General features: G+C 42.7%; 1 protein-coding gene across 4 annotated transcripts in view; it reads left to right on the forward strand.

Annotated features, from left to right (window-relative positions):
• JARID2 (jumonji and AT-rich interaction domain containing 2) overlaps window positions 1-17,077 on the forward strand; it is a 281,067-nt gene that overhangs the window by 114,048 nt on the left and 149,942 nt on the right. For all 4 annotated transcript variants that reach the window (XR_004184202.1, XM_031666928.1, XM_031666930.1 and 1 more), the window contains exon 2: window positions 15,813-15,948. Coding sequence is in view for 1 of the 4 variants with exons in the window: in XM_031666928.1 (XP_031522788.1) it covers window positions 15,813-15,948 (136 nt within the window). In the remaining 3 variants the exon portion in view is untranslated. The remainder of the gene's footprint in view (window positions 1-15,812; window positions 15,949-17,077) is intronic.

A 17,077-nucleotide genomic window follows, 5' to 3' on the forward strand; every position in this document is an offset into this window, starting at 1 on the left:
TTTCTCATCTTCATATATTGACTTTAATTAGTGATTAGTTTCTGGTGATGAGATATATTGAATCAAAGATGGTCTGGTTTTTCCAATCTCTCCTTTCTGCTATTATTAAATAAATGAAGAATCACAACACAGTTTCCTGATACTGGTACTAACACAGTGTTTTTGTGTTGATGGTGGATAAGGACTGAGTTACCTCTGACTCAGAGATTCAGGGTTAATGAGATTTTCCTCATTGAGTTGGAGCAACAGAAGCTTTGAATGGATGATAGCTGATTGATTCTGTTTCTTAAAGCCAATAGCTGCTCATTTTATGTTTCAATGAATGAAAACTTGTGTCCACTGTAACCTTTTTACTTTTTCTGAGAATAGTGAATTCTCATTTTCAGAGAATTACTGTCAAGAAAAATGTGTATCAGGCCATTCCTTCTGTGTGCTGTTTAAACAGCTGGTTTCCTTAGTTACAAAGGTTTCCCTTCTTTCTCTCTAGAGTTAGTTACTAAGCTTTTAACACGTACCAGTCTTGATGTTAAGCAGTTGTTGGAATATACATTATTTTAATGCCATGAGGCTGATTTGGGAGGTGGCGGGACTGAATTCTAGAGCAGCCATTCTGAGTTTCTGAGATCTCTGGCACAGGCCATACCCGGACCAGTTAAGTCAATGTGAGGGTGAGGAAATCATTAGGTGGTTTCCAGGGCGGCCATGCCTGACCACTAGTGTTCTAGGAGTGTGCTCCCAGTGAGTGCTGCACAAGCTTGAACACAAACCACCAGCAGTGGCGATAAGAAGACTTGTTAGAAAGATAGGAATGTGGCCTTCCAGGAAATAGAATAAAGAATGTTTTAGGGAGAATCTTTGCTTCAGGAGCTCAAGGTTTATGGAAGAAGAAATTCAAACCACAGTGTGTAGGTATAGCAGCAGGGCGTGACTCACAGGTAACTTTTCTGAGTGGGAATGATTTTCTGCAGTTTCCCTACAAGTCCTAGGGTTTACTCCTTTGGATGTTGCGCTGCTGTATACTGTCCCGGCAGCGTTTTTGACTGTACCTCCTGCCCTGATGTGACATCCAGAGGTTGCCCTTCTGGGTCCTTCCTGGATTCATTGACTGGAGAGAAAGTTCATTTCACTGCCACACACATCTTTCTGATTTGCAGCCGCCTGAAACCTGAACAGTCTTGGTGTTGCTCAGGAGAGTATCATGACTGTATTTTTAGCTACCCGCGTGGGCAGGCCCTAGGCCAGTGTCACTTCACTCACTTGGCCTCTGCATTTTTCTTATTTGCATTGAAAGCCTAAATATAAATAAGGCTATCTGTGGTAGGGGTGGGGGTGTGTGTTAGAGAGAGGCAGGTGGGGTTGATGATAACCTCAGTGGGTATTAGAATTTCCTCACCAGCAGTGATGGATGGATTTCCTTTTTTCTTTTTCTTTTTTTTTCCTTTGAGATGGAGTCTCACTCTGCCTACCAGGCTGGATTGCAGTGGTGCGATCTCTGCCTCCCGGGTTCGAGCAGTTCTCCTGTCGCAGCGTCCCGAGGAGCTGGGACTACAGGCACCTGCCACCACACCTTGCTAATTTTTGTATTTTTAGTGGAGACGGCATTTCACCTTCCAGGCCAGGTTGGTCTTGAACTCTTGACCTCAGGTGCTCTACCTGCCTCGGCCTCCCAAAGTGTTGGGATTATAGGTGTGATGAATTTCTACGTCCTCCCCTGTTACATTAGCAAAATCTTGTCTCATGAGTTAGGGCTTGTGATGTCAAATGTAGATTTTCAGAGAATGGCTCTTGAGTAATTTCTCTTTCTATCCGAGACTCTTCTGTGTTAGTCATTCTTTATATTTTATACATTTCTATTTTATTCCTTTATAGTATTTATTTTATTTTATTTTTTTATTTTATTTCATTTTTGAGACTAAGTCTCACTGTGTAGCCCAGGCTGAAGTGCAGTGGCACGATCTCTGTTCACAGCAACCTCTGCCTCCTGGGTCCTGGGTCAAGCAGTTCTCCTGCCTCAGCCTCTCAGTAGCTGGGATTACAGGCACATGACACCATGCCCAGCTAATTTCTGTATTTTTTTTATAGAGATGGGGTTTCACTGTGTTGGCCTGGCTGGTCTTCAACTCCTGACCTCGTGATCTGCCCACCTCCGCCTCCCAAAGTACAGGGATTACAGGAGTGAGCCACTGTGCCCGGCCTATTTATTGTATTTTTGTGAGACAGGGTCACACTCAGTCGCCCAAGCTGGAGTGCAGTGGCTCGATCATAGCTCACTGTAACCTCAGAACTCCTGTGCTCAAGCAATCTTCTCACCTCAGCCTCTGGAGTGGCTTGGACCACAGGAATGTGCCATCATGCCTAATTTTAAATTTTTAGCTAATTTAAAATTTTTGTTGTAGAGATGAGAGTCTCTTGCTCTATTGGCCAGGGTTGTCTTGGACTCCTGGGCTCAAGCAGTCTTCTTACCTTAGCCTCCCAATGTGTGAGAATTACAGACATGAGCCACTGCGCCCAACCTAGTCTTTATATTTTAAAGTGTCGTTTTCCCAAAGGTTCTGAAAACCTTGTTAGCTAAAAAAAGGCACAGCGAGATCCGCCAACCTTGACTTGGATTCACTCTTGACTTTTAAATCAATACGTAAAGGCTTTTGTTTTGTTTTGTTTTTTGTTGTTTTGCTCTTCAGTAAATTAGGGCACCTAAATTTAGATTGTGAGTTTCAATTAAAACCACCCAACTACATTCATGTCTCTGGACTGAACTGATACTTTCTCTAGGGTCTGTAACAGGTAACAGCACATTGAAAAATTCAGTGGAGGTGACTCTCTTTACTGAGATGAAAACCTTTGGATGTATTGCTGTTTCATACACTCCACATCCAGTCTCTCAGCCTTCTCTTGGCCCAGTCTTGTTCCAGAATATAACCAGTTGTCAGTCTTTTGCACCAACCTGGTCCTCATCTCTTGTACAGGTAACTGCCTCAGCCTCCCTTGTTTTTCCACACCACCGTCCCCCGTGATTTACCCTCAACACTGCAGTCAGTGCTCAAAGTCTGCTACTTCTTTGCTCCCAAGTCTCCAGTGGTTTCCCATGTAGAGCAAATTTGTTATTTTCCCGACTTCCTCCTCTGTCCTTTCACACACATCACCCGAAGTGTAAATGGTAAATTTCTGCATACATCCACTTTGCTTATAACACATCTTTTGTTTCTTGTATGATTGCAAATTGTAAAGATAGGAAGAATTGTAACTTTGCTTCTTGATAGCCATATTTGCATTCCCTAGCAACTTTAACTTAAAATGAGGTTGTAGGTATGCCATGCCACCTTTTTTGGGGGGAGGGGGTGATCAGTCCTCATGGCTTTGGGTAAGCATGAATTTCTTCATGAAACCCCCAAACTGCCACATTATTCCAGTGTTATAGAGCTAAACATAACTGCAAGAAACCTCATTCTGCATAAAGGAAGAAATGTTGGAACTGGCTGGGATGCAGGGACCAAAGAAAAGGTTCAGTTTTGTTTAGGTAGGTGAAACAATGGTGATTGTTGCAAAGTATTGTTAGAGATAGTTAAATCTTGTCTTTGGAGGGGGAGGAATTTTTTTTTTTTTTTTTGAAACGGAGTCTGGATCTGTCTCCCAGGCTGGAGTGCAGTGGCGCGATCTCAGCTCACTGCAAACTCTGCCTTCTGAGTTCAAGTGATTCTCCTGCCCCAGCCTCCGGAGTAGCTGCAACTACACATGTACCAGCATGCCCCGCTAGTTTTTGTATTTTTAGTGGGTTTCACCATGTTGGCCAGGCTGTCTTGAACTCTTGACCTCAGGTGATCTGTGTGCGCTGCCCCTCTCCCCTCCGCCCCCAGCCTCTCAAAGTGCTGGGATTACAGGCGTGAGCTGCCGTGCCAGGCCTGGAAGAGGAGCAATTTAACTTGTTGAAAATATATCAGTTTAAATGTTATTGAGGTCTTGTCCCAGGGTTACATAGGATCATGGATTCTTTGCAATACAGAATGAACAGCCAGCCTTAGGTCTTTAAGTGAAACAGACATAGCTGGTAAATCAAGACTTGTTTATTTCTAGGTGCCAACACATTGGTATGAAAAAGAATTGAGAATGGACTTTTATTCTTGTCTCTTGAGAAAGGCAGCTCTGTTTACTGTAGCATTACTATTGAAGTCATGATTAGTATGCAGTTAGTAAACACTGGCATTTGTTTGGACGTGGGGTCTGAAGATGAGAGCTTTTGCCCCTAGGAGATTCTCATACCTTATCAATTAGGGATGTTGGTAGTTGTGTGGAAATTAAAGCCTGTAAGGGAAGTTAGACTGATGATAGGCCTTTATGGCTCTGCAAGGAAATTCAGAGGTTTCTTCTGCAGATTCTGGGGAGGCATGGAAAGGCTTCGGTAGGGGAAGTAGTGACACGGATGGAGTCATTGCAGCGTAGCTGTGTTTGTAGAGAAAGAACGTGGGATAGATGGTTGAAATTGAGATTAGTTGGTGGTAGAGACATTTTAGATTTCTTCTCTTTGGAAAGAAATGAGATTTCTGTTTTAAATATGTATCCGAGGAGTTGAGAGACAGGCAAATGTCAACAATGAGAAAGAAAGTGCCAAGTCCAGTTTACATTTCTAGACCAAAGCAGCCAGGAGGGTGGTGTGGAGAGGGTTGTGGTGGGGAGGGAGGAGATTGTCAAGAAGATGATTTAGTAGTCATCGGTATTTAGATTATGATTGGAGATAAGGGGAGGTCAGAAGAATCAAACTTGAAGGTGGTGGGGGTGATGAAACAGCAGAAAAGGTATTTTAGTGTGGCAGGAAATCCAGGGGAGAGTCCAGTTGCCAATAAAAAGTTTGCGTTCAATTTGGCAATTACAGTGTTTCTCATGGCAGTGAGAACAGTTTTCCTGGAAGACTAGGATGAAAGTTGAATACACTGTATGTCTGGTGTTCGAACACCAGCACTTCTCACATGTAATCCCTGAACCAGCAGCATTAGCTACACGTGAGAGAATCTCAGCGAAAGGAGGCTGTGCACAGTGTGTGTTCACAAGCCCTGTGTTTCTGATGTCTGCTCAAGTTTGCCACCATTGCCTTAGACAATTTTTGTTTTACACATGAGCCACTGTAAGATTCACAGAATTTCAGAATTGGAATCCAGGCTTCTTTGTACCTCTCGCTCACTGTTCTCTTTCCACCTGCTACCTGTTTCCCTGTGTTGTGTCTTGGAATGGCTTTCAAGTGCCTGCTGTGTGCTGGACTCATTGCTATGTGGCAGGAACATAAAAGGCTTGTAAGACACAGACTAGTCAGGATGTGATCTGTACTACTTCACACCTCTGAACCTCAGTTTCAGAATTTAAAAATGTTTGTGTAATAAGTATGCTAGTTGTAAAATGTGGAAGACAATATGTACAGGAAATGTGTGTGGCCTGTCGCTTGGTGGACACACGTTATTAGTGGGAAATGCTGTTTGGAGGGGAAATGGGCATCAGAATGGTTTCTGGAGACCCATACCTGTAATGAAAGGACGCCAAACCCAGGGTGGTTGTTAATTTTTGGAAAGGCTGGAGGACACAGGAAGGGGTTAAGGCGTGAGACAACTTCACCTGTTTCTGGAAAAAATAAGGCAGTATGTCAGTTTATGTTAAGTCCAAGGACAGAGTTTATTTGTAGACTTTCTGTTAGTGTGGAAATTTGCATAAGATAGACAAAAATAAATGGGTGGTTTGTAATATAACATGACCAGAGATAACCAGTCTTGTGACAATATGCGTATACTTCTGCTTATTTCCTTGCTGGGGTTAGGGTGGGGTAGTCAGTCAGGCACTGATCTCATAAAATGATCCCCCAGCAGTGTCCTGGGTCCTGGTGGAAGAAACAGCAGCCATCGCCCACAGGTCCATAATTCTAACCAGCTCTGTGAGTAAGGGGCAACCGTGAATCAGATCAAGCTGGTTTGGGCCACCCTGTGGGTACTTGGAGACTGGCTGGTGGAGAGGACTGGCTTTTGTCTGGCCTTAATCCCGGAGGCTTTATTTTGTAGTGGTTTCTTTAGGAAAGGATTTGAAGGCATAGGAAAACAGTGTGTCTTCAAGGCTTTGCGGACAGACTTTACTTCATCTTCAGAATGTCATATACGTTTCCTGCAAAACCTCTAGAGGCCAGATGTGGCCTGCAGGATTGGAACCACTTCCAGCCAGGAGAGTTGTATGAGTGGATGTCTGCACTTTGAATAGTTCTTGCCTGCTTTAGACTCGAATTTTCTTGTGAAAGGTTTCTTGTCTCCCACGGTTTTCTTGCTAAATGGAGTAACGCATAAGGCACATACTTTGAAGACTCAGGGATGTAGTAAAATGCACTATCGCATAACACACAATGTCAATTGAAACCCCTATCCAGTTGAACACAGATATGTCAGTGCTGTCCAAAAGAACGGAGGTCTTCTGTAGCTGTGCTGTCCATTGACAGGTGGGGGGGATTGTGGCCATTGAGTAACTGAAGTGTGACCAGCATGACTCAAGGAGCTTAATTTTAAATTTTAATTGAGTTAATTATAAGTACTTACGTGTGACTAGTGGCTACTATATTAGACGGTGCAGATTAGAATGTGGCATTTGGGGATTTTTTGGGCGTATATTATAATGAACATAAAAAGGCATTAGTGATTAAAAGATCCGAATTTTAGAATTTCTTTTTAAATAAATTAATGTAAATTCCCAAGGAAATTCTAGTAACATAAATTCCCAAAATGAAGTCATGTAGTTGCACACTGGCCTTGGTGATGTTGAACTGTCTATTTATTTGATTTGATTTTTGAAGACACTGGCCAATCATTTATTTGTAATTTGATTTCCCCGCCACCACTCCTCCAATGAAGGTAAATTGACAATCCAGGTTTCTGTTAGATGCTGAAAGATAATCCTGCTGTAGATGTTGGGTCTTTTTTGATTACGCTGAAAAAGCGAACTGTCAGATCCAGCACTGCAGGAGGGTTTAATGCCGAGTTGCTTGGTTCTGGCTGCTCTGTTCCCTGACTGCACCCTTTAACTATGAACGTGTGGACGTCTTGCTGCCATGCTGCTGCCTTGACGACGGCGGATGTCTGACATGCTCAGACGCAAAAGAGCTGACTTGGCAGCTGCCCAGCAGATTTTTATAAAGGCTCAGTTGGTGGCCGGAGATTCAGCCTGTCAGAGTTGTGTTATGCAATAAATCGTTTTCAGCAGAAGTTCTTAATCCAATTTCAGCTGTAGCTTTTTTTTTTTTTTAAATAGGCGGTAATCAAAGATAAGTACACATTATTTAATAGGAGTTTGGAAGAAGTAAAACTCTCCTTGCATAAGCATTTTTAGGCCGTTTACTTTAACCCGGGAAGCATGTCTGTCTGAAGAAATTTGCTACTTGAAGTGCTTTTAATTTAAACCCTAGGCAAGGGAACATCATTCCCAAGTTCAGTAAATAAGTTTATTCTCTTAGGATGTTTCCTGGCCCCTTATTTCCATTTGTGAATGTTACCCAGGCTTCACCTCATTTGAATATTGACAGACTGCTTTTTTCTGGAATTAATTGGAAATTATTAGTACTACTGTTACTTTGTTAAAAGGGAAGAAAAGGTTATTTTAGACAAAGTTGAATTTGTACCTTTCTCATTTTCCTTCATCACCCCCAACCCCGTTTTTGTTTATACTTAATCTGTGGCAAGAATCAACGTTCCCTCCCAATTTTTTATGGTGCTTTCATTTTTCTCTCAAACTGTTGCTGGAACAGGTTTGGCATATTAGGCGGCTACAAGCTGTTTCAAGTAGGGTGATTTAACAGCAGGTATATGAGAAACACGTTCTGAAAATAAAAGGCATTCATGTACAGGAGTCCAGTCATTTATCCCTGAGAGGAGGAAATAGCTATCAATCCTTTCCTTGTCCATGGGCCTAGTTTTTTTAGAATGTTTTTTTCATTTGCTGTTCAGCTCTGTACAGCTGTTATTCATATCCACCACCCTTAATCCCATGATATGACATTCCACATTGTTCCTTTGGGCATTGAAGTCAGGAATAGCACTTCTTTTTCTTTTTGAAAGTAGCCACCTCCCTCCACCTGTATTGCTCTGGCAAGGTGGCCAGGAATAGGATATATGCAGGGGGTTGGGGTTGGCAGCTCATCCAATTGCCTTGTCTTAGCAGTTCTGTAAATTTTTATAAAGAGGCTGTGTGTTAGGAGATCTTCCTACCTGTGATCCTGAGTGCTCCTTTCCTTGCATCTCCCATGCCCCCGTCAATTCGAAGGCGATTTTTGCATATCAGCGTTGGTTTTAGGTACTACAGGTTGTGAAGAGCCTTTGATGTCCTGTGCCCCTGCCCCGTGGAAGCAGGATTGGTTTTTGCAGCACCTTCCGTAACTGCGCCTAGGTTGCCACCTTCTGCCTCTTTATCACCAGGTTGTTATTTAAAACATTGGTGGCGGATCTGAATTCCAACTTTAGAACAGATGTGTGTCACTCTTCCAGTCCTGCTATGTCTATGTTATATTTATTTGTTTTATAATATTTATTGTAGTAGCTTTATTTCTGTTTGGTGATATGGTTAAAAAAAAGTCTTTGTGTCATTGTAGGCTTTTTTTTGTTTGTTTGTTTTTAATTGATTCAGATCTCCTGGAAGGGGCCTGGTAGAGTTGGTTGACCCATGACCCAGTTTCCACGGGCTGTTTCCCTGTCATTATTACCAGTGCCCTTGATTTGGATAATAAATGACTTGACCACTCTACCTGTGATGCATAAGTGTCTTAGGTAGTTTGCCTGCAAGTGATAGGAAATTAACTATCTTCCATTTTTAAATAGATGTAATTGTCAGAAAATTGATTTTTATTTGATCAGAAATGTGTTTTCCTTTAACCCATGCTTTTTCATCTTTGTTTCCTTCTCCCAAATCAAGATGGCCTGAATTTGAAACCATAATAAAAAACCAAGGTATGAACAAATTGCATAACGACGGTTTGCCAATTCTAGGCCAGTAATAGAAAATTCCTACCCCTACTCCCACTTCTATCCCCACTACTACTAATAGTATTTTTTTCATATATTATTTACATTAAGCCTCTAAAAACCAATAATTTTAATTTTGCTTTTACCTAGGAGTCATTATGAGTTACATATTTAACATTTCTGGCTACTAATACGTTTCTGAGTTTTGAAATTTTACTTCCTGATCTGGCATTTGCCATGGACTGACTACCAATGCCACATTTGTGTCAAGACACTGGAATTCATCTCTAAAAAATAACTAAAAGTTTCATGATTACTTGCTTTCTCCCATGCCTTTGAATCTAAAGGGAGAAAGCGGCAGTGTGGACCTTATACTCAAGGAAGGCTGAGCAGAGAAATCATGATTATTAAATGCAGGTGGTGCTGAGCTCAATGCCCAGCAGTGAGCCCCCAGGAGAAGTTTGCTGTTAGTACATTCATGGTGGAGTTTTCAAGTCTTTCCAATCTTTCCAGGTGACTCCAAGTATCAGCCTCTGGGTGGCACCCATTCTGCGAGCTTTACTGACCTGGATGTCCCTGTTTTATTGCCCTAATGTACTTGAGTCCTCTTGAGATTTTCAGCGCCCATATGTTTGAAGAGTTGGCTATCACTGGAGAACAGCAGCCTATAAAGGCTTTTCCTTGGTGGGTGAGCCAGCCAACCTTGACAGATTACAAGAACTCTTGGTGTAGTTAGATACTATATCAAAACAATCTAGTTTTTAAAAGTGTGGATCATGTACCTTCTTGTCTTGTAAAGCAGTTCATTAACCTGGTCTGAATACAACTTGATTATGGACACATAGCTTTCTGTCAGTGGCCTGTACAGGGTTTTAATTTTATGTTTGTTGTTTTTTGTCTTTCAAATGAGTAGAGGAGAGCATCACAGGAAAATAAAATTGTATCACTGGGAGCTGTGCTTTTGGTTGGATTGGGTCCTTCATTTGGTTCTTGTTTCACGGTGGTGCAATACTTTTACTTGCTTCCTCCCCATCCCCGCAAAGAAACAGTCATCGTGGAGGGTATAGTTAACTGCAAGCTCATGAGATCCTGCAGTGTAATGAGACTGTGCGTGGAAACAGAATTGTCTTCTTATATGTGTTGGATGCCTTCTGGAGGATTATTCACATGTCTGAATGTATATTTAATTCTGGTTGTTGGGTTTTAAAGAGAAGTCATTCCAAGTTGAGTAACCAAAGGAGGAGGGTTTGAGAGACAGTGTCACATAAGGAATGATGAAAGGACTCTCATTACTTAGTGCCGTGCCCTTTTGGGTGTTTTCCCCTGTGCTCTCTGATCCCTGAAGAGGAGTCAGAGGAAGATTTCTCAGGGTGTATTTTTATAGACACCTGAATTCTGACAGTAATACTGGCCACACGAGATGGACGTTTGAAGCATTCGTCTTGGAGGTTTCATCTTTTCTTTCTGATGGAATATGGGCACAGGATGGGGTCCCATTTTGCAGAGCAGAGCTTCTGAAACTTGAGTGTGTATAGGAATCACCTGGGCATCAGTGCAGATTCTGAGCCCCTAGACCTGGAGGGGACCCAGGAGTCTACATTTCTAACAGGCTGCGGTTAAGGTACAGGTGGTCTGTGGGCCACAACTTGGAGTTCCAAGGCTGTGGAAGGATATGTTGACTCTCTAGCCTGGACGGTCAGCTGTGGAGAGTTGTTCCGTGGTGGTGTCTGATAAAAGGCATGTGATGCTGTCATGCGCTTACTTTCTGAGCTCTGGTATTGTATGTGTCTATTATAGAACTTGGAGCAGTGAGGGATTCTGTTCTCCTTTTTGCCTTTTAGTAAAAAGATTCAGAGTCCAGCTTAGAGAGAAACGTATCCTTCCATATCCTTGCAACACCAAGTTCTGGCCCACAGACCACCTGTATCTTCACCACTTGGCATAATGCTTTTTACTAATTCTAGTAAAAAATATTATGAGCATATACAAGTTTGATTCCTGACCAATTGCTATTTTTGATAAGAAATTCTATTATTTTCAAAAGTGGCAATAATCCTGCAGTTTAAAAGGAGCCATCACTTTTCCGCTAAAGGGCGTAATCCTGTGTCCTCTATATTAAGCTGACCAGCAAACCAGAATGGATGGGGCGCTTGCTTTTGGGGGCCATTCCAGAGCAGGCCAAGAAGAAGTCTCTATTTTTTGTGCTGCGCTGTCAAACCCTGACTGAATCCACCTGCTGGGGAGCCGTGAGGCCTGAAGTGGTTTATAGAAGGCGAAGGGGATAATTTGGATTTTCAGACGGTGAGGTGCAAATGGGATATTAGTTGACTTAAACATATGATTGGGAATGAATTATTGGATTTAGAGGGTGAGGCAAGAGCATCATGAGAGATTGCTGGAAATATAGGAGATGTGGTAAATAGGGTAGGGTAGGAGAAGAGTAGCTGGAATAATTGGTCAACATTTAGCAAAAGGGAGCGTGACAGAGTTGTTACGTATGTAAGACTATGTGGACATCTGGAATGGCACTTTTTCTTGCAGGGAACACTGCAAAGTGGCTGAGGGAGGAGTGTTAGCAGCCACTGTGGAAGAAGGATGTCTCCACTAGGACACCAGCCTCTGCTGAGAATCAGAGGTGTGGCTGAGCCCCTTGGGATTAGTCTCTGTGGGGAATGTTTTATGAGGATAGCAGTGTGACTTCCGGCACTGGATGTTAGACACTGAGATTAGACACTGGCAGGGCAAGTAGGGGTAAATAAATGTCAGTGGGAACAGTGAGACTGAGCTTCATTGAGTTTCTAATTGATTCCAGAAGTATTTATTCAGCTCTTACTATATCAGCCATGTTTTGGGAGCTGGGATACAGTGGTGAACAAGAGAAATGATTTCCTTGCCCCATGGTTAAATGGCTAATTAAATAAGACAGCTGTTGAGAAAGAAAATGGAAAGGAAGCTCTGTACTGGATGTATGAGTTTGCTTGACCTCTGATGATAGAGATGTATTTTTTTTTTTTTTTTTTTTGAGACTTGCTGGAGTGCCCAGGCTGGAGTGTGTAGTGCCGCTGTCTCAGCTCACTGCAAGCTGGGCCTCCCGGGTTCAAGCCATTCTCCTGCCTCAGCCTCCCTAGTAGCTGGGACTATAGGTACCCGCCACCATGCCCAGCTAATATTTTGTATTTTTGTTTGTTTGTTTGTTTGTTTTTAGTAGGGATGGGGTTTCACCGTGTTAGCCAGGATGGTCTCGATCTCCTGACCTCGTGATCCACTTACCTCAGCCTCCCAGTGCTAGGATTACAAGCATGAGCGACCACGCCTGGCCATATCTGGGCTGTTTTTAAGAGCGTTCGGTACTGGTTGATCCTGAGTGAAGAATGATATAGCCAGAGCAGAGTTAGCATTAAACTGGAAGGCTATTTCTTCTGGCCTTCCTCTCCCGCATCTTGGATAGGTTGAGTGCAGGCACACCTTTGCTGTCTGCATCTGGGATTCTGCTAGAGGGTTAGGATGGTTAGGATAAGGTTAGGATGATTCCCCATGACTCTACAATTGGGAAAGGCAGCTTAATTGGGACTATTTGGAATTATTACCTACTGGTGTATCTCTTGTGAACAGCACAGAGTCAACTCATCTGCTAGATTTGTGTCTTGCATCAGCATTGAGGGAGCAGGTGACAAGTCTCAACCAGCACTGTAGATTACAAAAGAACGCTTGTGTGTTGTGTGTGTTTTAAGTTTGAATTTTAATGTGTAGCATTTGAAACCCCATAATCTGTGTCATGGATTTGCTTCTCCTGTATTTAAAATACTTTCTAGGTGTAATGAAGCTGCTTATGTCAGTAACTGAACCTTAAATGCACTTCCTTTGCTGCAGTTTTCATCTCACATGGTTTATGTTTTAATTAGACATTAGTTGTAGGGGAATAATTCTCTCAACTGGAGCCTGAAGTCAGGGTGAAGGCACCAGCCTGCACAGGATGCAATAAATCGCCATGGGAGTTTTACATTGAAAGCTATTTTGGGGCCTTATAATTTATAAACTGTGTACATGTAGGAAATAATAGTTTATCATCTCACGTCATTGTTTGTTGTGGAGATTCGAACAATGAGAGTAGGAACCTGATGGTGATGAAGAGAATTCTGTCTGACAGCCTTTATGAATAGACTGAGGCTGTTGAAGAGGTGGATTTCAGCCTAATAAGCATAAACTCCTCCTGCAGTTAACACTATCATTCAGTTGCAGCTAATGTATTAGGAGAGCTTTCTTGCAAACCCAAGGGAGTTGCTGTAAAGATTAATTCAGCTACATCATGCTTTTCATGTGTTGTGGTGTCAAGCCAGGCGTTTTACTCAGGTTGGTTATTTGAGTTCCTGCATTTTTCTGGTTTTTAAGCATTTGATTGGGAGGGTCTCCAGTGACCTACACTCAGTAGCAGGTTAGAAATTGTGTTTCTGTTGTTAGGTTGAGGCAAGGTTTACTGGCTTCTCTTAGCCTTCATGTCCGAACCCTGACCCCTACCCTGGTCTGTGGATGTCTTGCTGTCTTGGGGAAAACAGTTCCTTCTTCTAGAGGCACTGCCCAGCAATCGGAAATCTCAGCCTGGCAGGCATCTGTGAGTGAAGGATGTCAAGGAGAAGGTGGAAATCCTAGTTCTCTTAGGCCTTTCTTCCTCTTGCTGTAGAAGATGGAGAATTACTCTCATTCTAGGAAATCCTTGAAGCTTAATGAAAGTGCAGCTTAAGTTATTTAGGGCTTAGAGTCTCTATGTGGTTGGATTTCTAAAACGAAGTTTGTATTTATGCAGAGTATAGGAATGTAAGTGTTGGAGGAGACCTCAGATCATCTAGACTTCTCATTGAATCCCATGAAAGTTTTCCCTGATCCTTCAGTGTTAGGGAGGAAAAACCAATTCTTTGATATAAACCAGTAAAACAGCATCAGACTGCCCATGAGATATTCGGCCTTCTCCTTGAACAAAGGGAACCTGAATATCCAAAATACCCAAAATCATGATTTTACCTGGGATATTAATGTTTTTATAATAATAATAATTATTATTTTTAGACAGAGTTTTGCTCTGTCTCCCAGGCTGGAGTGCAGTGGCATGATCTCAGCTCAGTGCAACCTCCGCCTCCTGGGTTCAAGCAATTCTCCTGCCTCAGCCTCCCGAGTAGCTGGGACTACAGGTGTGCACCACCACTCCCAGCTAATTTTTGTAGTTTTTTAGTAGAGACAGGGTTTCACCATGTTGACCAGGATGGTCTCAATCTCTTGACCTTGTGCTCCGTCCGCCTTGGCACTCCCAAAGTGCTGGGATTGCAGGCGTCAGCCACTGCGCCTGGCCGTTTTTCTTATTCTTCTAAGGCCGAAAGTATCAGTGCTCAAATGCTTTCTTTTCTTTCCTTTCCTTTCCCTTTCCCTTTTCCTTTTCCCTTGTCTTGTCTTTTCCTTTTCCTTTTCCTTTTCCTTTTCCTTTCCTTTCCTTTTCTTTTTTTTTTTTTTTTTTGAGACTGAGTCTTGTTCTGTCACCCAGGCTGGAGTGCACTGGCACGATCTCAGCTCACTGCCACCTTTCTGTCTAGGTTCAAGTAGTTCTCCTGCCTCAGCCTCCTAAATAGCTGGGATTACAGGCGCATGCCAACACGCCCGGCTAGTTTTTGTATTTTTAGTAGAGATGGGATTTCACCATGTTAGGCTAGTCTCGAACTCCTGACCTCGTGATCTGCCCATCTCGGCTCCTAAAAGTGCTGGGATTACAGGCGTGAGTTACGGCGCCCGGCCTGCTTTCATTTCTAAAATGAACTTTTATAAAATGCTTAAGTCTTTGATGTAGGTGTGTGAATGTAAGTCCTTCTTAGATTAACAGTGTATGGATAGCTACAGAAGAGAACCTCTCAATATCCTTAGCCATGTGAATCATCATCTATTAATAAGAACTGTAATGACTTAATCTTGCTGGTTCTTTAAACATGTATCTCTTCCCATTTACCTTGCTTTAGTGACTGTTGTCAACCATGTCTGTCTTTCCACCTCTTGCTCTGCCTCAAGTCCCTGTATAATTTTTTCTTCCCTCTTTAGTGCTGTCTTTCTTTATATCTTTATGACTGGAATTGCTGGAATAGTCTCTGGGCTGGCTATTCATTTTTGGTCATCTCTGCATTCATTCTGTTAATTCTTAAGAACTTGTATTTGATCTGGAGCAACAGACGTGAGGTTGCCAGTTTGAAATGTGGCCTTCAAGATCTGTCATTAATGTGTACATTGCCTCCTTCTGCAGTAATCTCTCCTTTTATTTGGGATTCTTTTACTTAAGTGGCCAATGCGGATGCAGTTCCACATCTTCTGACTGGACTGTAAATTTCTTGAGTGCACGGCACCTATATCTGCTATATCCTTTGAACTCCCAAGGGAGACAGCAACATTTTTAAGAATTCCGTACATATTTGTATTGCAGTGTACGTTCTGGCATTGCTCACTTTATGAAACTCAAGTAAAATGATTCATTATCCTTCTAGTTGTGGGTATAACAACACCTTTTTCTGAACTTTGTCAGAAGTAAACTGTATTACTAGTTGATGAACATATTTGGGTTTGGGGCTTATAAAGAAGTGAGATGGTTGTGTGTTGCTTTCATTCGTTTTAACAGCCTGTGGATTCACTTTTGTTCGAGGCCTATTCAGAAAGGTCATTGTCCCTTTACCTTAAGGGTATAATTCTGACCTTCAGAACTGGGTCGTGGTCACACAGTACTTGTTTGGCAATTCCTTTACAATAAAGTTTATTTTGACTCTGAATATTGGCTTGCTTTCTATTCAGTAACTCCTCTCTTTTCTTATGTTTCTCCAGGATGACAGTGATGGGATTCCGTGGTCAGAAGAACGGGTGGTACGTAAAGTCCTTTATTTGTCTCTGAAGGAGTTCAAGAATGCCCAGAAGAGGCAGCATGGGGAAGGCCTTGCTGGGAGCCTGAAAACTGTGAATGGTGAGTTGACTCTTGGAATATCTCATTGGAATGTGCGATATCTCTGGGCATGGACTTGGTTCTGAATTGGGCGTGTTCTGGCAGCTTGTGCTTCCTAGTCTAGGCACCTAAGGGCCGTCTGTGGGCTAGGTGAATCCGCACTCCGGACATACTGTTGGGTTTATGGACTTATTTTTATGTTCCGCGTTATATAGTGGACAAAATACCTTAGTCTGTTCTGTAGGTCCTGTCTTGCTGGTTTTTCTCTGTGTATATGTCTTTCCACACTGGTATGTGAGCAGAACTCTTTGATGATCTTGCTGAAATGTGAAGCCTTTAGTTCTTGTTCCTGGGTTGTATAGGAAATAGTCTGAATCTTTCTGTCTACTGCTTTTCCTGCTCTCTGGCTCAACAGCTTTCTCATCCCTTCTTCCTTCCTTGCTGGGCAGGTTCCTGCAGTGGGACAGCTTTGCATACCTCTAGAAGTGTGCTTCTTCCTGTATGGTTATCACATGACTCCTTGATGCCTGAAAAGAAACTTTTTCCTATCTGAGTTTGTTCTCATGTCTGTTTTGAACAGGGTTCGTAGGGTACAGATGAAGTCATCCAACAAAAAGTATCTGCGGACAAACATTTGCTTGTAGTTTACTATTTTATTTCAAGGGAATGCAGTGACATTCTCTAACCTTCTTGTGCACTTCTCAGGATTACAGTTAAAGTGAATGAATTGACCATGTTTTGGTTTATGCTTCCTTGGGGGCAGGGAGATGAGAAAGAGCAGGTTCTGTTCTTTTTTGAGAGCTATGGCTCTGGTCTTAGGAGAGTCATCACACATGGGGTACTTGACAGTTTGTCAGGGTGCGGAAGGACAGGTTCCCCATGGCTTCCAGTTTTCCCCCACCACCTTAGTTGTAAGGTGAGTTGTCTGGCAGCCTCCTGTTGGAACTAGTGCTCACAGGCACTAGTGCACAACAGCACCTGTTTGCTGCTCTGTTTCTGTGGGGCCATGGCAGAATTTCCTGAGATGACCTCTCTGAACTCCACCATTCACCCTAGTTGTGCTGTCTCCTTCCACTGTTGCGTGACTTGAAACAAGAGCCTCTGTCCACCCTCCCGGGTTTTCTTTCTTATGGGTGACTTGCCTTTGGAG

The sequence above is a fragment of the Papio anubis genome, chromosome 6, assembly GCF_008728515.1.
Source record: "Papio anubis isolate 15944 chromosome 6, Panubis1.0, whole genome shotgun sequence".
NCBI classification, from domain to species: Eukaryota; Metazoa; Chordata; class Mammalia; order Primates; family Cercopithecidae; genus Papio; species Papio anubis.